Source organism: Lycium barbarum, chromosome 3 (assembly GCF_019175385.1).
Source record: "Lycium barbarum isolate Lr01 chromosome 3, ASM1917538v2, whole genome shotgun sequence".
NCBI classification, from domain to species: Eukaryota; Viridiplantae; Streptophyta; class Magnoliopsida; order Solanales; family Solanaceae; genus Lycium; species Lycium barbarum.
The window spans coordinates 104,905,821-104,929,855 of record NC_083339.1 but is presented as its reverse complement, the minus strand read 5'-3'; the positions used below and the strand labels follow the sequence as shown (position 1 = coordinate 104,929,855).

General features: G+C 36.7%; 2 protein-coding genes and 1 long non-coding RNA gene across 3 annotated transcripts; 1 reads left to right on the top strand and 2 right to left on the bottom strand.

Moving 5' to 3' along the window:
• The first annotated feature begins 7,641 nt into the window (after nt 1-7,641).
• Nucleotides 7,642-13,353, top strand: LOC132631698 (uncharacterized). Its single transcript, XR_009579008.1, has 2 exons — nt 7,642-7,826; nt 8,277-13,353. It is a non-coding gene; the product is annotated as an uncharacterized LOC132631698 (long non-coding RNA).
• A 2,275-nt stretch (nt 13,354-15,628) lies between these two features.
• On the bottom strand, nt 15,629-19,367 carry LOC132631071 (uncharacterized). The gene is made up of 8 exons (XM_060346671.1): nt 19,214-19,367; nt 18,964-19,087; nt 17,891-18,911; nt 16,988-17,782; nt 16,690-16,903; nt 16,162-16,605; nt 15,944-16,084; nt 15,629-15,843 (listed from the first exon to the last, which is right to left on the bottom strand). The coding sequence occupies exons 1-8, from the start codon at nt 19,365-19,367 to the stop codon at nt 15,629-15,631; spliced, it is 3,108 nt and encodes a 1,035-aa protein (XP_060202654.1).
• A 12-nt stretch (nt 19,368-19,379) lies between these two features.
• LOC132631070 (uncharacterized) lies at nt 19,380-20,123 on the bottom strand. Its single transcript, XM_060346669.1, has 2 exons — nt 19,744-20,123; nt 19,380-19,614 (listed from the first exon to the last, which is right to left on the bottom strand). The coding sequence occupies exons 1-2, from the start codon at nt 20,121-20,123 to the stop codon at nt 19,380-19,382; spliced, it is 615 nt and encodes a 204-aa protein (XP_060202652.1).
• Between the last annotated feature and the right edge of the window lie 3,912 nt (nt 20,124-24,035).

Sequence of the window (24,035 nt, the reverse complement as noted above, 5' to 3'; positions counted from 1 at the left end):
TAACAGAATGAGATTCTGATATGTCGGGTAAACCTAAAATCAAACTTCAAAGTACAAGTGTCAAATATCGACTGTTACTAGAATTCATACTAAATCACCACTATTATCCTAGGCCCATGGTGGGCGCCAAACTGTTTAACCTTAAAATGGATAAAAATTGAATTTGTATGCGGTGCTAAGGATATATGGTTTAATTTAACACGACATTAGATTATACGACAAACAAATAAGTAAAATAAAATATATAGATCTGACCGCGATGAATGATGACCGACCTCAGGTACTGAGAATAGAGGTCATTCCCTTATGACCGGATATTGAACAGTGAGTAACAATGGGAAACTTAGAAAAGATGAATGAACTTTGATGATTATATTGCCTGCTTAGTACACGGTATATCTCTATGATAGGGAAAAACTGACTGAAAATAAATGGGGGCCTCCTCTTTATATAGTAGAGGAGTCCTAACCCTAGTACAATTCTAAAAAAGGAACAGAATTTGCTGATAGCTGTTTAACGTAATCGGTGCCAAAATATCCGGCTGATGGCGGATATTTCGGTCTTCTGGTCATGATGCCTAACCGCCTTTTGATTTGGCTTTAACGCCTCGTTCCAAGTCGAGCTTCGATACCGGGTCTGATAAGGTCGGTCTAATCTTGACCGACCATAACTTGAATGTCGGGAAACCGAAGGTATTCATATCCTCGGTTTTACCCGTATACAATGGTCTTTGGTATATATGGATGACCCGAAATAAAAAAATATTTGATGATTATCATGTCACCCTAAAGCCTTTTCATTTTGTTCAATTCAACAAGATTCCGAATTTTGATACCTGGCCAAATCACCTCGTTAGAAAAAATAAATGAGTCCTATGTACATTAAATGGCCACCCCCTATAAACCCAATATAGACGGTGCCTCGAACAAGGCAAATGCTTCTAGTGGAATCGGAGGCGTCATTCGCACTCACATCGGAGAATGGATGCTAGGTTTCTCGAGGGCATTGATTCACACAGAAGCAATAGCAGCTGAATTACATGCATTACTTCAGGGCCTAGTACTTGCATCGGCACACAACCTTACTCTACTTCAAATCGCCATTGATACCAGTGAGATTGTTAGTTCATTACATAATCATAATAGTTATAGTTCATCTCTTTTGGATGATTGTAGGGTCGTAATGAACAGGTTGGGTGATCCGCTCGTTGCGAATGACTACATGGAGCTAAATATGGTAGCAGATCGGTTAGCTAGTGAGGAGTAGGGGAAGACTTTTTGATCTTTTGGGAACCACCCACATCAATCCAGGAGTTGCTGCTTCGTGATAGTGAATGACCTCCATATCGCCGACTCAATACATCAAATCCAAACAATTATGGAGCACCCACAATGACACAATCAAACATCATTGACGCTAGTCCTTCAACTTCCGAACCACAATGTAGTAATAAACAACAATGTACTCTACGGTCAGTACTACCCAATGTTCCTTGTACTTCTTTTGTTTTAACGTAATAAGAATGCATAATCTTTCAAGACCAAAAAAATGAGACGAATGACCTAATTTTTCTTTACAAAGTTTACTTTTTTTTGGTACAAAGATTCATAACAAAAGATGCAAGAAGCGAGACGTTGCGGAAGCACTCACGAATCATTATTTATCATACATGTGGTGGTATTGCTAGAGCCTAGCCTAGGGGAACTCACAAGTGAGTTGATATGGATTTGTCTATTTTGGTTCATCTAAAATTATTTGTTTCCTCTTTCAATTTTTTCTCATTTTATATATTAGAAGAACACCTTCTCCAACACCTTTTCCTTTATTTTATTCGGTCTTCATTGAAAATCATAACACTTTCTTGACAATGAAAATGAATAATTTATATAATTATGGATAGCCTACATCAAATCTAGGAAAAACACTAATTTTTGAAAGAAAAAACCCCAGAACATGTTAGTATTAGTTAGTGTATTGATGGGGAAGTATTGAGAAGAGGTTTTGGTGAACACATTTTCAGTCATTTTTAATTATTAAAATGACTAGTTGTGATTAAAAGATACCTATTCCTAAAAGATTTATGTTAAAATGTTGCTATTTCTAAAGGGTTCAAGTCTGTTGGTATGAACAGACACTTAGGTATTATAAATACCTAATTATTTCAAAACAAAAGATGAATCAAATTTTCTCTCTTTTTCACTTTCACTATAAATCACAGCATTCTGTTTTTGTGGGAAATTTGAATTAATTACTAGTATTTAAATTTCGTTGGCTTTATAAATCCCGGAGGAATTTTGCCACTATCCCTGCAGCAACAAAGTGGGAGGCTTAAATTCCTTAAGGACAGATATTACTCTATCAAAGCCGAATTGTTCTTCCCCAAATATTATTTTCTAACAATCTTAAGGAATTTAATAAATTATTTATGTCGGAATCCGCATGTTGATGCTTACTGGAAGCATCGCTTCAACCTCTCTGGTTCAGAGGGAGGACTAAAGAATAAGACAAATCAAATGGGTCATTATTCGAAGTCTGTGTAAAAGGAATTTGTGGGTTATTTCAAATCGGGTTCTATTTTCTTTACTCTATTAGTTTTAATTTTTCTACCCAATATGATTTTGAAATCTGATTTCCATAAATGTTGGGGTAGGTTCATAATTGTATGAGGATCTCAAAATGTTTGCATGTTGTGATAATTGGGATAACATATGTTTAAAGGAAAAATTTTGTTATTCTTTTACCAAATGAAATTGATTAGTTGGTAGTATATAATTTGGTAGAATGCACGAAATATGTGAATGATATTTGGTGAGGCATGAATTAGACTTACAATGATACTTGAAATATTTATTCTTGAGATCGTGATATAGTTTGTATATTATTTTGGATGAGTGAAGATATACATATGTTAGCTTGATAAGAACAAAAGGTCAAGCCGTTGATGTTTAAGGGTTACAAAGGATTAGTGAAAGCCATTGGAAAGGAAAATTAAAATCCTACGAAGTGATCGAGGAAGTGAAATACTTTCCAATGAAGGATAATAATTTATTTATAAATATACAATTTTCTAATTGGAAAGTAAAAAAAGATAATACAACAACGATCATTGAGAATATAATAAGTCAAAATGTGTTACACCCCGTATATTTTTTTTCACGCTTGTATGTGTCGTGATTAAAGCAAAGAAAGTTAGGTGATGCTAAGATCCCCTATTAAGATGATAATGATTTTAACCAAGTGTTAAGTAAGTTTTGTAAGAGTTCGGGGTTAAACGAATCAAAGAAAATACTTTTTGATGAAGTTCGTCAAAGGAAAGTGGATTGTAATAGCCCATACTTTCGGGGCAAGAATAAGAATGCTTGATATGATACTAAGGTCTTGTTATGAGGTATTTGAATCATACAATAGTCATATGATAAGCCTTGAAGTCAAGCAAGTCGTAAAACAAAAGTTGGCAAAGGTCATCGCAAGTTACGTTCATAAGTTTGCTAAAATTTGGGTCTAATGTCACTGAGCTTTTCTCTCAATATACATGGAATTATGAGATGATCAGCCTACCAAATTAAAGGTCTACAAGTCTAGTTTCCAACGCATTAGACCATTCATCGATACAGCATCAAAGTAGAATTAACGTGAATCTAACGTCAGGGATTTCGTGGTGCTTGTGAGATTCTTCTTCTTCTTCTTCTTCTTCTTCTTCTTCTTCTTCTTCTTCTTCTTCTTCTTCTTCTTCTTCTTCTTCTTCTTCTTCTTCTTCTTCTTCTTCTTCTTGTGGTTGAATTGGAATATTCTTCAAGGTGAAGTAACCTCAAATTTCGAGTTGTCCTTGTCTTTTAAGGTAAGAATATGTCTCTCCTTCATGTATTTGAGCTTATAGAAGTCGTGGCTAACTTGTACAGTTGAAAACATGCGAAATAAAGGTCGAAAATCGTAGCTGTGATGTTGTTGGTTGCTGAACTACTTTGAATTTGTTCTTGTGGTATTTTATGGCTGGAAAGTGATAGAATAACTTGGACATATTGTTGTTGATGTTGTTTTTGGTGTTTGTTTGAATTGGAAGGAAGTGAAAGATATAGGGGAAATGCTGCCCAATTTTCTAGAAATGAGCTACTAGCTTAATAGTGTATTTTAAGTCTTTCCATGGTTTTAACCTTAGCCTCATTGTCAATATTGTAGATTGAAGGGCTATGGACAGAGTATGTTGAGTCGTTAAGTAAACGACAAAGGTATGTAAAGGCTATCCTTCCTTCTTTGTTTGGCATGATTCCTTATCGAGCGAGTCCCGACCAAGTGCACAAAGAGGTGCCACTCACAGAGATTACATGTCTATGTCGTTTCATGATATTCGTATAGTAGCTTCCCTTTTCGGGAGTTCACTTTCAGTTAGCCTTGTTGCTCATGTAGCTAGTAGATAGAAGTGAGATTGTGGAGTCTATAGAAGTATACGGTTGCCTTCGGGGTATGGTATTCTTGCCTTTGGGGCTATGACGGTTGCCTTCGGGGTTATGATAGTTGCCTTTGGGGCTATGATGTTTGCCTTCGGGGTTATGATAGTTGCCTTTAGGGCTATGATGTTTGCCTTCGGGGCTATTGGCCATACCGATGCCTTCGGGGCTATACAGATGCGCGCTTGTCTTCGGGGCCATGTTTATACATATAGATTGCTTTTGGGGCTATATTGAGTGCCTCCGAGGCTACATTGAATGCTTTCGGGGCTAATCATGCATGTCTAGATTCCTGATACGAGGCTAAGTAGTTTGATGTCGTATTACTAGTTATTAGATGTCATAGGCAGGTAATTACATCTGGATTCCTTATTGACTCCTCAATTTATGTTCCGTTATCTTATATTTCATTTCAGTATTAGTTTCAGTCGCCTTACATACTCGGTACATTATTTTGTACTGACATCCCTTTGCCTGGAGATGCTGTGTTCATGCCCACACGTTCAGATAGGCAGCTGGAGAGACCGCTTCAGTAGATTTGTCGAGTTCCAGCTAGTGTGGTAAGTTCCATGTCATTTGGAGTTACCCGGTCTAGAGTTTTGTGAATATATAGATGATGGGTAGGTCGGGGCCCTGTCCCGGCCATAGTAAAGTCATTACTCTTTAGAGGCTTGTAAACTTATTCCTGTATGATATGTATGTCAGTGTAACGGCCTTGCCGGCCCTTGCATATGTTCATTTTGGTACCGTTGGTTGTAGACATTTATGGCGGCCTCTTCGGCCTGCGCAGTTATGTGTATATGTCTTGGGTGTGTGTGCCCTTCATGTATGATAGTTATTACTTACAGATGATTTAGGATATAGCCTTGTCGGCCTTGGTTAGTATTGTCTGTTTGCAGTTAGGCCTCGTCAGCCTATGTTTAGGATTACCCCCTCCAGAGTCACAGTTACAGAGTGGTTCGCTCGGGCTGAGTATGGTACCGAGTGCAGACCACGCCTCTTCAGATTTGGGGCGTGACAAAATGATATTGTGATAATTGTGAATAGAATTCATTAACTCTGGACAATATGTAGTATGAAACTTATTTCTTCTTTGGATAAAGAAAGGAGATTGAATCTCCTATTTACCCAGAAGTGAAAGACTTACTGAGAATGAGAATTTAAATTTAAATTCTGATTTTTATTTCTTCTCAAATAAATTATGTTTTAGTCGAACGAAGTATAGATAAAGTATTACATAAAATTCTAATTTCTTGAATCTGGATGAAGATCAAACGAAGTGAAGCAATGGCTTCAAGTTGTGCTTCCTGAAAGTGAGAAGAAAGTTACTATAAGGTTGTTGTATGGATTAAACAAGCTCCAAAAAGTATGAAAACTTGATAAGGTAATATTATCAAATGATTTTAAACATAACGGAGTGGATAAATGATTTCAGGTTCACAAAGGATTATAAAGTGATAGTACATTGTTATGTTGGTGACGTGCTATAAGAACTAATAGGCAAGGCATGAATGAAACTAAAAAAAATTTGAACTCTCAAGTTAAGATGAAAGATTTGAGAGAAGTTGAAATGTAGTGGGGGTTTCATTTTATGTGAATATTACTGCATTAAAAGGTTCTTTCCAAGGTGTTTAATCATTTGGGTATTAGAAAATTTATACTCAATTTGATGGTTTTATAAATTGATTCAGAAATCGAAAAGATTTATCAGTCAATAAGACTATGCTAGTGCAATGGTAATTTAATTGCACTAGGTTTTGCCTTTACTATATCGAAATATGCTAATAATCCTAGAAGTGAACATCGGAGAAGTATCATAAAGATACTTAGTTATCTTAAAAGGATAAAATCTTTGGCTTATTGAAGGATGTTGTGATGCTAGTTGGATAACTAGTGTAAATGATAATAAGTTAAAGTTTGACTGGTCCTATTTTGGATGGAGAAGCAGTTTCATGAGCTTCTAAACAGATGTGAGCTACTTATTTCTTTATGAAATTTGAATTTATAGATGCAGAAAGAGAAACAAAAGTGGTTGGAAAAGTTATTATAAAGTTGTGGCCACAACAACAACCTATTGTTCTCTTTGCATTATGATAGTGAAGCAATTATGTCTAAGGCATTTAGCAAAAATGGAAGTCTAGACATATTGCTTGAATCATGTATAAGACAACTGAATGTTGGTAGAATTATCACCAGTTTTATGACATGTCTAAATGACTATGTCGACGCATTGACGTCTAAAATGCTCTCGAAAGGTATGATTATAGCACTATGAGTGTTGTAGGTCTAAGGCAAATTAAATTTTCACAGGTAATGAGAATCTTGTTGACACCTAAGTTTTGACCTACTGTAATTTATTTAATTACCCAGAATTCTTGGATCTCAAATGGAGTGAAATGTGTATTTTATGAGTCAAAACGATTTTTACAAAATTATTTTGATAATATTTTGCCATTTCATTTGGCAAAATAAATGCAAATATATATTATAAGTCATTTAAAATATTTTACACGTTTCTTCTATTAATATTAGAGTACTTGTAAAATCAATCAGGAAATAACTCAAACAATTATTCAATTAATTGTTTAAATTATCAAATGTCAAATTGACAAAATATTTTACTCTGTTTAATTCAAGAACTTTGATTAATTAAGTAAATAATCATTTTACATTCTCAATATTTTATTTTGCATAATGAATTCGCATTTTTTGCATTTTTTTGAATTAATCATAAATGGTTTGATGCTTGTTCATGGTTATATTTGAAAATTATTTGTTATGTGATTAATTGCGGCTACAATTGAAACGATCAATGGTTATTTAATTATGGCCATAATTGAAATAGCCAATTCCATGGTTTAAGTCAGTTAAGGTCATTATTGCGAAATTGGCCTTTAATTGGTTAGTTACAGTAAATACGGCTATATTTGAAACGTCAAATTAATGGACAATTTTGAAATATGGCTATTTCATTAATTTTCATATCACTCCCCTTCATATATACATGTATACACAGATATACATATGGGTATACATATACACATATGTATTTCATGTATACATAAATATGATTTGGGCTTCCCCTCTACATCCTTCTCAGTTGGCCGAGCCTAGTCCACCAAAGATCAGACCCGGCCCGTATGTCAAAAATATATAAGTCAAACGCTTCCTTTCAGCCATTTCAACAAAGGCACAAAGGTTTCCTTTAAACCTTAGGGCCGCCAGAGAGAGAAACCTTCTCTCCTGGTCACTATGTTGCCGGAAACGGCAAGTTGTCAGGTAACGCGCTTTTATCTCAGTCTGTGCTTATATATTTCTGGTAAGAGCATTAATTGCTCTTACCCTCTGTCCACACACCGTCGTTGAACGACCCCAAACACGGTATTAACCTTCTTTCTCTCTCTTTGTTTTTCTTCTCTTCTGCAAATGCTTAATGGATTTTGTCTCATTGAGACCCAAAAGCTTCGATTCTCATTGGTTCGCGAAGAACCGCATGGATCTACCAAGTTTGAGGTCAAATCTGACCCTTTATGCATTTTTAGTCTTGAATTGTGACCTTTGATTGTTGAAACAAAGGCTTATTCTCAGAACTTTGTAAAAGTCCCATATCGAGTTGGGTTAGGGTTTGGGGATTTTAGGTTTCTATATAAAGAACCCCCAATTCACACTTTGTCATCATCGAATATCATATATTCACACTTAAAAATAATAAATTCAAACTAGGGTTTAAACAAAGTGACCGACTTGAATTGGACACTTTAGCTAAATCTTGATTTTTTTGAGTTTATAGTCTAATTTTTTTTTTCTTTTTTCTTTGTGGTGTTGGCTAAGTTGGGGCATTGAGGAGCAAAAGCTTCAATTCCAATCTCGATAAAAGGCTGCACTCGACAAAGGTAAATAATTCTCATTTTGTCACGTCTCAAACAAACGTCAGTGGCACCCACACTAGTTCTATAGTGGGCGAACTAGTCCCTTAACCTATTATCAAGCCAATTTCAATTACTTAAACCAATTAATAAACGTTGCTCACGAATAATAGCATAAAATGTCTGACAATAAAATAAACTAAATAGTAAGTGCGGAAGTCTAGCTATTACATCCCAAAAATCTGAAAGTCACTATACAAGGACTCTAACCAATAATGTCTAAAGAAGAAGTACTGTCTAAAAATAAACATAACGTCTGGGATGAAATAGATATCTAAATTAAGAAAGATCTTCAGGATGCATGGCACGGATAGGAGCTCACCCTCGGATATTGATACGAACAACCTCAACTAGATGCGGGGTCTGGAAGACGTCTCTGGCTCAAAATCTGCACTCACAGAAAAAATGCAGCAAGTGTAGGTCAGTACAAACAACACGTATTGGTAGGTATCATAGGCCGACTAAGATTAGTATACATACATAAAATAAATGAAATAGGCAGGTAGGCACAACAAACATGTATCTCAAATAATATACTCAAATAATCCACTTTCAGAATAAGTCACCAATAATCAACAATGAAATACCAGTGCTCAACCCAAAGAAAGTAAAATAAACAATGAAGTTCCAACTCTGTCACATATTTGTACACACATGTTAAATGGTAATGTTTTTCCCCAAATAGCCATGACCTGCAGGGGACCCATGGTGTCCATGTACTACTCGTTCCGGAAAGAATCTCGGACCACGAGCTCACACTAGTCTACATCGTCACCCCCTATCAAATGGCCTTAAAATATATATATGTTCCATCTCAATCATCATCAACGTTTCATAATCAAATCACAAGGAAAGACTCAAGAACACGTATCAAGTCAACATCAATGAAGTATAGTCAAATAACACACGTGACAATAAGACTCACAAATAATCTGCTCAACGTAATAGAATATGTCACTGACAGCAACTCATCTCTGAAGGGTATATATGAACACCTTCCTTTCAACAATCTCAAGAATACAATTCAAGTTTATCAGCCTCAACAATGGAGAATCACTTCATACAATTAAATCATACAACTAACAACAATCACCCAAAATCCATATCCGAAGTCCTCGACATGCTATATAGTCAACTAATCAAAGTCTTACTCAATTAAACCATAACCTACCTCGAAGCCGAACTAGAACAACGCAATCACTTCGCAATAGCTTTTCATTTCCTCAAAGTTTCGTAACGTTCAAAGTCTAGAAATCATAATGCTTAAGTAAGTAATGGAGTATGAACTCAACTCATGGGTTCTCTAATCATTTTAACCCTACCAATATGATTTTAGCCAGAGTTCCCATTTTTATTGGAACCCTAGGTCTCAACAATCAATTTCCATCATTGAATATCAGGTTCTCATGCTATGAAGTGATAATCTCTACTCTTAGATGATTAAACAATCAGTAAACAACAATAAACAATACCCATTAATATTCTAGGGTTTCTTTAATAGTTGTGCTCTACCCTTCAATTCCCATTAAAGGTCCTTTGATTGAAACAAGAATCAACTAAGAAATTGCCCGTAGAAGGTTAGTCATTAAGGCTTATCTTTGATGGAGAATAGTGCCCTAGCCTTAGAAAGTTGCCTCTATGCTTTTGGGAACTATTTTTGGGATTATGTGAGGAGTGGGATCAAAATAAGGTATTTAAATCGAGTTTCTGACTTACTGAGGTCCGCTGCAGCGGTCCCGCTACACTGCAGTGGCCTCGCTACGGCAAGAACTACCCTCACTGTAGCGGCCATTTGAAAAACTGAACCTTCGCTGCAGCGGAACACCTCCTCGCTGCAGCGTGGCAGTAGGAATTCTTCCGCTGCAATGGTGCAATTTAGGCAGTGAGATGGCAAATTTTTCACTTTTTATACTTAGTCTCTAAAAATAATTCTAAGACCTTATGAACACAAGCCAACAAGCAACCAAGTTAAAAACACATCACAGAGGCAATTACAAGTCGCAAAACACAACATAAATCACACCCCAAGTTATTTAGGTCCGCTCATTCCTAGCTGCGGGAAAGTACTAGCAAGGATAAAGTGGTAAAGTTACGCATAACGACCAAGCGGGTCGTTACCCCTTTCCTCATTTATTTCTTTGCATTTAATTTCTATTAGCCTTATATGTTAGTGTATTTAATTTCAATTTGGCATGTTAGTTCGTTGCTAGGCTAGTATACTTGTTTAGCTCAGTTTAGAATCTTTTTAATTATTTATGATCTACTTGCTGCAAGGATCAGTCTGATTATTAGCATATTAAGCCTGTTGTTAAGTTTAAATCCATAGTTTCTGCTCATTCAAAATGGTGTTTGAATGCTTATGTGTTAATCATGTTAGTTAAATTAAGTTTCATATTGGCATATTAATCTGAATAGATATGTTAGTTGAACACAGACAATGTGTCGTATCATGTTTTACTTAATCAGTGTTTAGATATGTTACTCTGGATTGGTCCTTTATGCCTAAATTATGTTGTAATCCCCTATGTAAACATGAGTAGTCTTTTTACTATTGAGATATATCTGTATTTAGTATGATCACTTTGGTTTAATCTAACCTTGACTTGCCATTTTTGTGTAAGCTTTGGTTGGCTAGTATATTGTTTGGTTATTTAAAGTATACAAAATTCAATTGGGGTTTAGATGCTGCATATAGAGATATTATTCTTAAAGGTTCTTGTTTGATTCCTAAAAACATCTATGTTACAGTTATAAATGTGTCATGTACCTTTGTTTATCTAATTTTATCATTAGCAAATTTAAGTGTCTTTTATCTCTGATCTGTTTAAATGGTTGAGCTATTCTAATCCTGTAATAGTCTGTAGGAAGTTTGGGCTTGGTAAAACACTAAATTGAGTTATACATGCCTTGATAAGTTGATCTCCCATAAATAAAATGTGATCATCAAATGAAAGATCAGCACAAGTTTGATGAATCGAAATGTTTGTCTTGACTATGTGTTTTATCTCTATGCACTCTGAGTCTACCTAGCCTGCTTATGTTCATTAAAATGCCTACTCTAACTAAGTTCTGCTAAAATATGATTTCAGTACAACCTTTGATGCTTCCTTAAAGTCTATACTCATACAATTGGTTAAGTAGTCTTTCTAGCATCCTTTGTTATGTTTGAATATATGAGATTGATTATGGTCTTATGTGTATTTGGATAAGCATGTATACCTGTTCTGAGATTTTATGTTGGTTACATGGGATCAAATATTCATTTGTATGCTAAAACTCCTCTTTCCCCTGCCTTTGCTCATGTCCCTTTCTCTTATTCACTTGTATATTGCTCCAGATACCTCGTATGAACTTGTAATGTACTACTTTCTTTGAAAGTTTAGTCTAAATTTAGTAAACATGACATTCAACTTATCTGGTTAGTTCATTGTAAGTATTCTATGTCTAAGGTTAAACTATTTAGTTTAAGTGTCCACTTGTTGAAAAAAGATTTGAAAAGCTTATCCCTTGTCTGTCTGACCTTTTAACCATGATTATATTAAACTTTACTAAGTGTGAGACACTATGTGAACATGTATGTTTCTTAAAATAAGGAGGACAGGTGGTTGTCACTTAGTGTGAGTGAAGGCCAAAGAAGTGACTTACCTAGGGCCAGAGAAGGGTTAGAAAGTCTTTGAATGCATCCACTCAGCCAAGGACAACCAATCATAGGCTGCTGGGGTTCTTCCTTATGCCTGCACAACATTATGGGATCCTTGAATCCTCTAAACTTCTTAAGAACTGAAATAGGAAAGATCATATGGAAAATGCATGCTGGAGTACCCTGAAGTTCCTACACATATCTGATAGGCATTTCTGTTCATGTTGTGCATTTTAAAAAAATGAAATCTTGCCTTAGAATTTACATACTGTCTAAAAAATGGAAGCATGTCTTATCCATGGTAAAATTCTGATAGTACTTGGATTGGCTTCAATGAGGATGCTTTGTTGAATATTTGATCACCTCTGAATATGCGAGTGTCAAGGTTGCCTTGCCTGCCCTGTTGTGTTATTCTTTCGAATGCTTGATGTCTAGGAGTATAATGACATAACATATTTTATTTTCTAAATAAAACCAGTTCTGTGTTTTCTTAATGATGGCTTAGTATGTTAAGTGTCTCAATACAAAAATATGTGTATTAGAATCTGGATAGAACCATGTGCAACATCCTCTAAAACTGAACTTTGATTTCTGTCCTGATTAGGCTGTTATACATAAGATGTATATTTGGATATACTATATATATATATATAGTCTTTATATACTCTTGGTATATATGGGCTTGTATATCAGGTATACTATGGGTATCCATTTATCTGAGCTTCGATGTTCCTTCTTGTGTATTATGTGATAGTTGTTTGGGCCTGGTTTTTATTCGTTCTCCCTATTGGGATTTCTTTGTGCGATCATTGTTATTTGTGCGTATTTGGGCTTTTCTTTATGCACTATTTCTTTTCTGATTTAAGCCTGCATTTTGTCCGAACTTTACCTTAGTATGGGTTTATCTTTGTCTTCACTAGTTTTGTATAAACTTTGAACTATATATAATGAGTGTATGTATAGCATATGGTTGTGCATTTTAAATTTCTTATTATATGAGTGGCTAAGTGTAGATACCTTCTAACCGCCTCCCTCCTTTTCCCTCTTTTTGTCTGCATGGATAAATGTCGTGCCCACTTGGGCTGATTCCTTCATTCAAAACCTGTTGGACCTGAGGCCCATCTTTTTTTTTATTGAGTGCGAAACTGAAAGGATGATTGAAGGCCCAACCATGGGTGAAAATGGTCAGCTGGTGGGCTTAGGTAGGCCCGCCCACCAGCCTAACCATTCTCTTTATTTTTATATATATTCATGTATACTTAGTTTGTATAAAAATGTTGTATATGTAAACAACACTTGTAAAATATTGAAACCCAAATGTGATTAGAACTTAGAAAACGCATGTAGTCGTTAAACAATTCCTCAAATGATTTTCAAAATTTGGACATTCATACTATAAGAATGAAATTGGTAGTTTTAGGCCTTAAAGTTCTTTCAAAGTAGGAATCTGGAAACTTATGACTTGAGTGGATTTTGAGAATAAAACCAACCTCATATTTTGGGCCTTATGCCCTTTGCAAAAATCTGGAAACAGAATGGACGGATTAAGATTATTTTGGGCCTTAAGCCCACATTAAACTCTTTTAAATCGAAGGGAAAATAATTGGAAATTTTACATAAATGACTAATATTTAGGGGTTTTAAATTGGGCATAGCTACATTTTAGCTAATTACATTTTGTAGCTACAGTCGCGCGCTACAGTAGATTGTATTTAAAAATCGGATTGTATTCAAAATTTGGTTGAGTCAGATTTCGCTGTATTCAAGTCAGATGTATTAACTAAGTTGTATTCAAGTCAAATGTATTCAACTCAACTATATTAATTTGTAACTACTTTTTATACTGTGTTCACTTTATTATATTTAAAATCGGTTGTATACAAAAAAATGTCCTTCAAAATACAAGAAATAAAATACACCCCAAACACAATTTTGCACTAAAATTTAGCGGATACACTCAAATACTAAATACAACAAATAAAATACACCCCAAACACTGGATTGTATGCTAAAAAATTACTGAATACACTGGATTGTATGCTAAAAAATTATTGAATACACTAATAAAGAAACACTATTTTTCAGATCCGGCACCAGAAAATGTTTCCAGATCCGACTATCCAAAAGACGGATAGTTAAATAAATAGAAAAATAAAACGTGACGAAAGGAATGAAGACACTTTCCGCCATTTGGTTGTCCTTTTCTCTTTTGATTTGCAATGATTTCGCCTTTGTCCTTTAAAAAGCTGTGTTTTGCACTTTAAAAAGCCGTGCTCTGAAGGCCTAAAGTTAAAGACCAGCCTATTTGAACGGAAAATATTAAAGATCAAAAAATCATTTGGAGGGCAAACCGTCCAATTTCTTCAAAACTTGCTTTTTTTTCGGTTAGATCTGTAGCAAAACGGGGAAGACAACTGACGGCGGTCAGATCTAGACGAAGAAGACGACAAATACTTGGAGAAGACGCCGAAGAAGATTGCTGGGCAGTGGCGGTCGTGTGATTTGGCGGTGGTGTGGAGTTGTACAGTTCGCCGGAGAAGACGGATGGTCCGGTTCACCGGAGCTGGAAGCTCCTCGCCGGAGCGGGCAGGGGGGGGGGGGGGGGGGGCGGGAGGGAAAGGGGGGGAGAGAGAGAAATGGGAGGGTTGGGTTGAAAGTTTTTTTTTAATAAATTCCACTAGGCTTGTGGCCTAGGGCTGATTTTATATATTTTCTCAAAAACAAAGCAAGGTAATGTCTTTACAAAGGGGGTCATATAGACCAATAGAAATCATGATTAATCTAATGACCAACTTAAGTCTTATATGATGGCTTAAGTTGGTACTACAAATGACTAACATAACAAAGTAGTAAAAAACTAACACTTGAAGAAGAAATCTGCTAATCCCATCCTGTAAACCAATGTGAATGATTTTCTCCTGCATGTTAATCAATTTGTGTCCCAAGTTTGAAACCTTGATGCACAACTTGGTCATCAGTCCACGTATATCAGCAGTATATTTGTGTATACCAGCATGATACACGTGTATAACAGCCCCTACAATCTTGTCCAACCTCATGTCTGCAATTATGTAACCTTTAACTAACAATAACTCCTGTTTGACACTCAAAAAACCAGCTGCTATACCGCAATATACACATGATATACTGCAGAATACTAGAGTGGTCCTATTGATCTGATTGTTGATGAACAACCTCCAAGGTTCCTTGTATGAATTTACACCTTGTAAGATATGTACGCACAACATGTGACCTGGAAATGCAGAAAAACCAATTCTGCATGGCCATACAGCTGCTACTGATGTAGTTGTGTCCCAAGTTTGTCCCTTGCTTGTTGTTCCTCTGCTGTTTCCTGTTACCTTCTTGCAATTATGTATGCAGCAGTATAGGTGAATTCTTAATGTATAAATCCCTTTGATGCAGCCAAGGTTGTCTCCATTAGATGACAGTTCTTCTGCAGATTGAGCACAAAGTGCTGATACCACTGCATGAAGGTTTGCCTGCATATAAAGACTGATTGGCCTTGTAGAAAATTGCCTTAAATCCTATGACACCAGATCTGAATCATGTACACATGCCATCCTTATGTAACTTCTGTGAAACTCCCCTCTTTGACACTATTGCACAGGACCCTCAAATTCATATTCAAGCCAGTTGTCTGTACTTGAATTATCAATATCTATCCTCCTGCCTTCAAAACCTTCATGAATCTCACCACACTCCTTCCTTGATACCAAATTTGAAGTGGAATGAGCACCAAGTGCTGATACCACACACTGCAGCCTTGATACCAAAGAGTTCATGTGTGTGCAATGCTTCTGCAATTTCCATCCTGCAATTATCAAATGTATCAGGTTCTCTAGGATTTCCACATGTGAATCCATGAAAAACCTGCCATCTTGGCCCTTGGTACACTGATAAAAAATGCATACTTATCATGTTCTGTGTAAGAATCAAAGTAGCATTGATCTCCTCTCCATTGAACCATTTCTGTTCAATATCATGACAGATATGATTCAAAGTATGAATCTTCCTGATGTGTTGTACCTTGTTCCCACCGCAAAGTTTGTAACCTGCAAAAAAGAAGACCTGGTTAGAAATAAAACTTCTCATCTTACTCTCCTCGAAATGGACTTGAGTAATATGAGACCTGATGGACTCCAAATCTGACTCCATCCGCAATATTTCCTTTTTGTTCTGATTCTTAAATAGGGACACTGAAGCTTGTCACTATTAAGAATTTTTCTTCCCTTTGATTCCAGTTCTGCAAATGAGTTGACCTCTACCTCTCCATGATCAAGGGCATAGTTGGCAAGATGATCAGCCAACTGGTTACCCTCTCTCATAATATGCAAAACCTGTACCTCTGCATGGTTCATGATATCTAGTAGCTCCTCAACCTCAAATGTAATGTTCCATGGAGGCTTCCACTCTCTATCCAAAATATTCTTTAATAGTAAAGAATCAGTTTCCATATAGAAGGAATAGACATGTTTGGATAAGCAATATCTTGCAGCCTGCAGAAGTGCTTTAGCCTCTGATTCAGTATTTGTACACTCTCCCATTCTCCTAGCCTCTGCATATATTAGATCCCCTGATGAATTTCTCACACAAAAGGCAAAGGAACTTCTGCCTGGATTACCTCTTCTGGCCCCATCTGTGTTACACTTCTAAACACCCCCAGGTGGAAATTTCCACATGACCTTGGTGACTTGTAATTTTGGCACAAACTGTTCCAACATCTTCAGAATGTCATGCCACCTATGTGGAATGTTTTTGATTCCAGGCTTCCTACTTCTCACCAACTGCTGAATATCAGTAGAAGCCTGATAAATAACTCTGCTAGTTGACACCTTGTCCCTATGCTTATCTCCATTTCTTTTCTTCCAAAGCTGCCAAACTATGATAGATGGGATAGTATAAAAAATATTCTGAAGTCTGGAAGGAACACCAGCTGTCCACTATTGCATAATCACCTGATGCAAGTGTATACCATCAACATTTATTCCAGCTGCTGCACAAAAATATTTCCATGTTGCTTGTGCAGTGGTACTTCTCAAGAATATATGGGGAACAGTCTCTTCGTTTAGTTCTACACAACAAAAGCACCTGGAAGGCATATGATATCCCCAACTCTTTACTACCTCATCAAGAGGAATTTTGAAATGCCATACTCTCCACATCAAAAAAGCTATTTTGAATGGCAGTCCCTTGACCCAAATTTTCTTGTACACCTCCTTCTTTTCACCTTTACTCTTTAAATATTCCCATACATATTTAACACTAAATTCTCTATTTTTCTCCAACATCCACCAAGGCTTATCAATCTCTCCAGGTTTAGCAGGTGGTTTTACTTCATGCAAGATGTATTCAGCCAAATCCTCAGGCAAATTATTTCTGATGGCAGGTACATGCCACCTACCATCAGTAACTACATCAGACACATTCTCTATGGCTTCATTACATTGAAATTCAGGAGGGACAATGAAATATAATGGGCCTATACCAGACCAGTTATCAAACCAGAATAATGAAGAGCCCATTCTCAGCTGCCACCAAATTTGATGATCCATCAGGTCCCTAGCCTGCAACATTTTCCTCCATACATCAGACCCTTGTTTCCAAGGGACAAGAATTGAATTATTCTTCTTTAAATATTTGTTGCTCATGAAAGCACTCCATAAGGATGGTTTAGTCCTGAAGTTCCACCATAACTTAGCAAACAAGGCTATTGATATGTCTGCAAGTGATCTAAATCCCAAACCTCCCTCCTGCACAGGGAAACAAACCTTTTTCCATTTTGCCCAATGCCCGTCACTCTCTCCTATATTATTACTCTAGTAGAACTGAGCAAAGATCTTGTGTAACTTGTCTATTACAAAAGATGGAGGATCCACAGCTGCCAATAGGTGTATAGGCATTGCCTGCAGCACATGTTGTAGGAGTACTGCCCTTCCTCCAAGGGACAAAAGTTTTCCTTTCCAACTCTGCAGCCTGTTTCTTACCTTTGCAAGCATTTCTGAGTAGAATGCCATCTTACTCCTGATGTAATATATAGGGCAGCCAAGGTAAATCAGAGGAAACTCCTTCCTAGAAATACCAATTAGCCTTTCCACCTTTTGAAATATCTCCTCTTCTACCCTATCATGTAAGTACACAGAACTCTTTGCTTTGTTGATCAACTCTCCTGAGGCTGCTTCATACTCAGCCAATACCCTCATAATCAAGCCTAATGAAATCTCACATGATGATGTGAAAATGATGGTATCATCTGCATAGGCAAGATGATTGATTTTTGGACTCCACTTAGGTAAGCCAAAACCAATAAACCACAAGTTATTATGCAATGAATTTAAGGCCCTTGACAAAACTTCAGCTGCAATGATGAATAGTGTAGGAGACAAAGGGTCACCCTGCTTAACACCCCTAGTTGAATGAAAGAAACCATCTGGTTGGCCATTGATAAACACAGAATACCAGTTATTCCCAACTAGTTCATATATGAAACTTATGAACGTCTCACAAAATCCCATTTTCCTCATCACTTTTGTGAGAAATATCCATGACAGCCTATCATAGGCTTTTGTCATGTCAAGTTTCATCACTACATTAGGCACAACCTGATTCCTTTTCTTGGTTCTGAGTCTAATATCAGTAATAATCTCCTGTGTCAACAAGATATTCTCTACTATACTCCTTCCCCTCACAAAACCTGCTTGATTCTGAGATATTAAATCAGGCAGTAGGTGAACCATCCTTTCATGTATAACTCTAGAGAAAATCTTATTAACAAAGTTGCTCAAACTTATTGGTCTCATGTCACCAAAGGTCTGCACATCCTGCTTCTTAGGCAATAGCACCAAATTTGTGTGAGTTATGTACCTTGGAAGTTCATGTCCTCTGAAAAAATCCCACACCATGCTGAATATATCCCCTCCAACAATTTCCCAACATGCTTGAAAGAACATTGCCTGTAAAACCATCAGGCCCTCCAGCACTTACATTATTCAAGCCAAACACTGCATGTTTGACTTCTTCCATAGTAGGATCAGCAGTCAATTCTTCATTCTGCTCATCTATGACCATGCAAGGAACATGCTTCAAAATATCAAACTGAGTAGGAACTATTGTTTCATGGAGTTGAGCTTGATAGAACCTGGCAGCCTCCTCAGTAATTTGATGTTCATTTTCAAGCTATTGACCCTGAGAATCATGTATTCTTTTCAACTGCAGCCTTTTACTCCTTCTTTTAACATTTGAATGAAAGAATTTAGAATTTTTATCTCTTTCTTGGAACCATGTCATGCTAGATTTCTGTTTCCAATATTCCTCCTCTATATGCAATGCTTTTGTCATCTCGGCTTGCACTTATTGAAGTTCCTCCCTATTGGCATTTGAAGGATCTGCCTCAAACAAGGCCTCATGAGCTTTAATGACCTCTTCAAGATTAGTGATATTCTGGAAGAAATCACCATATGTTAATTTACTCCATTGAGACAACACCTTCTTCAGCTTCTTAAGTTTGACATTAAAGGTCATGAAAGAATTGGCCACCACATCTGTCTGCCAATTATCCTTCACAACCTGTAGAAAATCTGCATGCCTTGTCCAAAAATTTAAGAATTTAAAGGATTTCTTAAATTGTTGCATCTCCTGTTTACATTCTACTAGAAGTGGAGAGTGATCAGACCCCAACTTGATTAAGTGACTAACTTCCAGGCCTGGAAATTACTGTTGAAGTTCAAAATTTCCAAGGCATCTATCTAGCCTCTTGAACACACATTCATCTGCAGCCCTTCCATTCCACCAAGTGAAAATGCTTCCTCTATAACCCAAGTCACTAAGATTACAGGTCTGAATACAGTGTCTGAAGTCCTCTACTTCATTCAAAGTTACAGGTAAGCCACCATATTTCTCCTCCTCCTCTACAATGACATTGAAATCTCCACCAACAATCCAAGAGAGAGTCATGTCTGATGCAAGATTATACATGGAATCCCACAGTTCAATTCTCTCCATTCTATCACACTTAGCATAAACTAAAGTGACTATCATATCAAGATCAGTACTGCAATTGAATAATTTTAAAGTAAGTTGCTGATCAGTGTCCATTAACACTGTGACATCATACTCCTCATCAATGAAAGCCCATATTTTCCAGAAACGTTGTTTATAGCAGTCTTAATTCCCAGCCTTCTCCTATAAGATTCTAACTTATAAGCCTGTTGAAATGGTTCCATCAAACCTGTAAGAAAGAACTTATATTTTGTATGCATTGTTAAAAGCCTCGTGAAAGCTTTTTTAGTGTTTACTGATCTTATGTTCCAAATTAGTGCATTCATCACTAAAGTTGGGATTTAGATGCAGTTCTTCCTGTGTGCACCCCAATGGTATGAGATGCATGATTATCTTTGCCAGGTTTTCTCCTTCCTTTGCCAATAACCTTCTCTACCTGCTTAGGAGATAAATCCCCCTCCCTTGCAGCATTCATAAAGTTCTGAGCAATTGACTCCTCATCTAAGTCTATTTTTGGCTCTTCTCCTCCAACTATTGCTACTTGCAAGTTACCAACCTTGGGAATAATAGGCCCTTCTGAAACTTGTATTGCCAACTGATTCTGCTTTCCACCTATATTATCATGGCTTTGTTGGTGACTAAGAACTTGTGCATTGTGCTGTCCACCATGCATGGACTGATTTGAGGCATCGTCTGTCTCTTTGCACTATTCTTAGCTTCATGCACTACATCTGTTTTCATGACTTGTTGGTTTTTGATTGGGTTTTTTTATGGAGTTTCAGTGACCTGAATATCTGCTACATAGTTCAGCTGCATTGCTGAAGATTGCTCAATATGAGTTTGTCCCTTTGCCCCATCATGATTTTGATCCAGCTGCTTCTAAGTGGCATTTCTTTCCTCCACAACATCATCCATCCTATCAAACATATTGTGGATTTCTTGGGAAGATGAAATAGAGTCAATAGACTGTGTAACATCAGCCTTTGTGCCTCCTACTATTTCTCCTTCCTCCCCATCTTCCTCTACCTTCTCACTCCACAACTTCCTTGCACTACCAGTGCCTCCAGTCTCAGCACATGTAGTTAAAGGAATATCATGACAGGCCTGATTAATAGTGACCTTATCTACTCCTGATTGAAAAACTGTTTCAACCCATTCTTTAGTCTTGATAGGTAAATAATGTGACTTACCAGGAGTAAAAATAGCTGCATTGGTATTCAAGACCCTCTTTGCACAATCAGCTGCCACCTCATTAACCACAGGTGTAATAACCAACTGTTTCTGAACATCTACTGCATTTACATGCTCTTGTTGTACTTGTACCTCATCCAAGGCCATAACAACACCTTCTTGTGTATCATAATCATATTCTAATGCTGCAAACTTGTTGATGGTTTGTACATCATCAGATTTATGTACTTCACTTGGTCTGTTTGCACCACCATTCTCCTTTATTATTGTCAAAGCATCCTGGTTTTGAGCATTGCTTCCAATCTCAACCTGCTTTCTTCCATTCTGAGTCTTCCATTTATACAAATTCTGCACATTACCAACTACCTTGCCACTCTCCAACACCTTAAGTACTTGTCTGGGATTTTTATTGACTACATTGTGTGCCTGCTTGTTGTTAACCTGTTTTACCTTATTTTCCATCTTGTTTGGTTCCTTAAAATTGTTAGGGCCTGCAACATGCTTCCCTTTATTTCCATTAACATCAGTAACTTCCTCCCCCCTCTCCTTTTCTAGTAACAAATCAGGATGCAACTTCCAACATCCTTCTTCATCATGGCCTTGCAAACAGCATTCCGTACAATATTTAGGCATGAAATCATAGTGAATTTTCACCCACCTTGATTTAATTTCTCCAGTTTTGCTATCCACAGCCTGTAGTTGCACTCTTTTAGGATGTTCAACCAACAAATCCACTTCAACTTTCACACGAGCACAGCTTGGCCTTGTTTTATTTTTGGTTGCCACATCCAAAGTCAATGGCTTGCCTACTGCCGAGGCCATTGAAAACAGCTGCGACTGACCAAAATAGTTTGGTGCTAGTGTAGGAAACGAGATCCAAGAAATGGCAATGGAAGTCTCCTCCTCAGGATTGAACCAAGGATCCCATTTGAGTGTCCTCATAGGATAATATCCTCCACTTTCCTTGATCCAAAAGGCTGGTTTCGACAATAATGTTACATAGTCTTCGAACAATTCACACTTGATCAGAACATGTCTATTGCATAGGAGTCCTATGGTGGAAGTACTCTTTAGTTCACATTGTTGTGGAATCAACATACGTAATGCATGCAGATCTGGCAGTCCATAGCTAAATTTCCCCACTACTGCATATTGTAGTTTCTCATGAATTATCATCCTGTCTATTTCTTCCATGGTATATTGTATTGTTGGTTCACCATGGTGATACACGATAGGTTTCATAGGAATAGGTAAAACAGTCATGGCAGTCGACTGTTTTGAGTCACTAGCATTCAAAGTTGAAGGTTTCAATAATTTGGCATAATCTAGGGTTTGCATGGGGTGAGCTGGAGGCAATGTAGGTTGCGCAGCCTCTTGTGGAGGCTGCATGGTGGTCGGAGAGGCCATGAATGGCCTGAAAGTTGTCCTCTCTCACTAGGTCACCGATCGCCTAGAGAGAGAAGCTCTAGGGTTAGGGTTGAAAGTGAATAATGTGATGATGGGTATTCGACCTTAAATATATATGTAGCTATTAATTGTATTTAACATATTACTTTACTTATAGGATGTAATTAATCTAAACTATAGCTACTAAATCTATATATGTACTAGAGTTAATTATGCTATGTAGTTATCCCAAAATAATTTGCTTTCGCCCTTTGGGCCTTAAAATGAATCAGTCTGAGATTATTTAGGCTCAAGATCATTGTGGGCCTCAAAATAATTTGGGTAGAAAATACTTTCAGAACTGGGATCAAATTTTAAGATTAAATTGGAAGTTAAAAATCAGATTTTTGAACAAGTATAAAAATGGACCTTTCTTGCGTCGGACTTAAGGGATTTTTCAAAACCCTTTTTGGGCCTAAGCCCAAACCTTAAGTAGATGATCAAGGGGATATATTTGGACTAAATCAAGAACAAGATGACTTTGGTGTTAGAACATACTTAACATATGAGCTTCAATGGATTAAAATGATGGAAACAATGAACTTTTTATATACCTACAAGTATTATTATAAAGGAGATATAATCCACTTATTTTTCTTAAATAAATAATAAAAACTTATAAGAACTAAACTCATATTATTAGGACCAATCTAGTAGCGACTTTACTCGGCAGAAATTCCGAGTGTGTCTTGGTCCGAAAATAAAGTGAGTTGAACCCTTATACGCATTTTAAAACCTTTTTGCAAAAGGGGTATTTTTGTCAAAAAAAATATATAATTGATGATATGCCATGACAATTTTTTGCAAGAAAGAAAACATTTTGAAGCAAATAATCACATTAATCACACATTGAAGCTCGTCGATCAACCGTATTCTACGGTTCCTTAATACTAGGGTGCTTAAAACCTTCTCTAGGGGATCACCAGAACCCTTACCTCGAACTCTGGTTCTCACGGATTTTTTCTTTGTTTTAACAAACCCTTTTTACCCGATTTTCTTAATTACCTTTATAAAATTAGGTGGCGACTTTAAAAACACGAAATCCAATTAGAGCATCAACAACCTCTTAGTAGCTTTTATGCACCCGCGTAAAAGTGAACTGTAACAAACCTTACCTCTATTATTTCTCTACAACAATACTAAAGGTTTAAAAGGTAACAACAAGTTATTCTGTGGCTGTTAGCAAGTACTAGAATTTAGTACTTAGAAAAAAGAGGATGATGTCACGACCCAGCTAGGGGCCGCGACGGGTACCCGGAGCAATTACCGAGCACCGCTTACTCTACTGCTTGTATTGCTCATTTAATACTCTTTTATCAATTTTACATACCAATTGTAGGAAAATCATATTTAATCAAAACATAAATACTT

Excerpts from the sequence above, each read along its gene's own strand:
- LOC132631071 (XM_060346671.1), bottom strand. The coding sequence starts at position 19,367 with ATGACAAAAGCATTGCATATAGAGGAGGAATATTGGAAACAGAAATCT. Across the intron at positions 16,606-16,689 it reads GTGGAAATTTCCACCTGGGG|GGGATCTAATATATGCAGAG; the intron begins GTGTTTAGAAGT and ends GAAATTCATCAG. Across the intron at positions 16,085-16,161 it reads TCAGATTTGGAGTCCATCAG|GTTACAAACTTTGCGGTGGG; the intron begins GTCTCATATTAC and ends TCTTTTTTGCAG.
- LOC132631070 (XM_060346669.1), bottom strand. The coding sequence starts at position 20,123 with ATGGACACTGATCAGCAACTTACTTTAAAATTATTCAATTGCAGTACT. Across the intron at positions 19,615-19,743 it reads GGAAATTTTGAACTTCAACA|GCATGCAGATTTTCTACAGG; the intron begins GTAATTTCCAGG and ends TTTTTGGACAAG.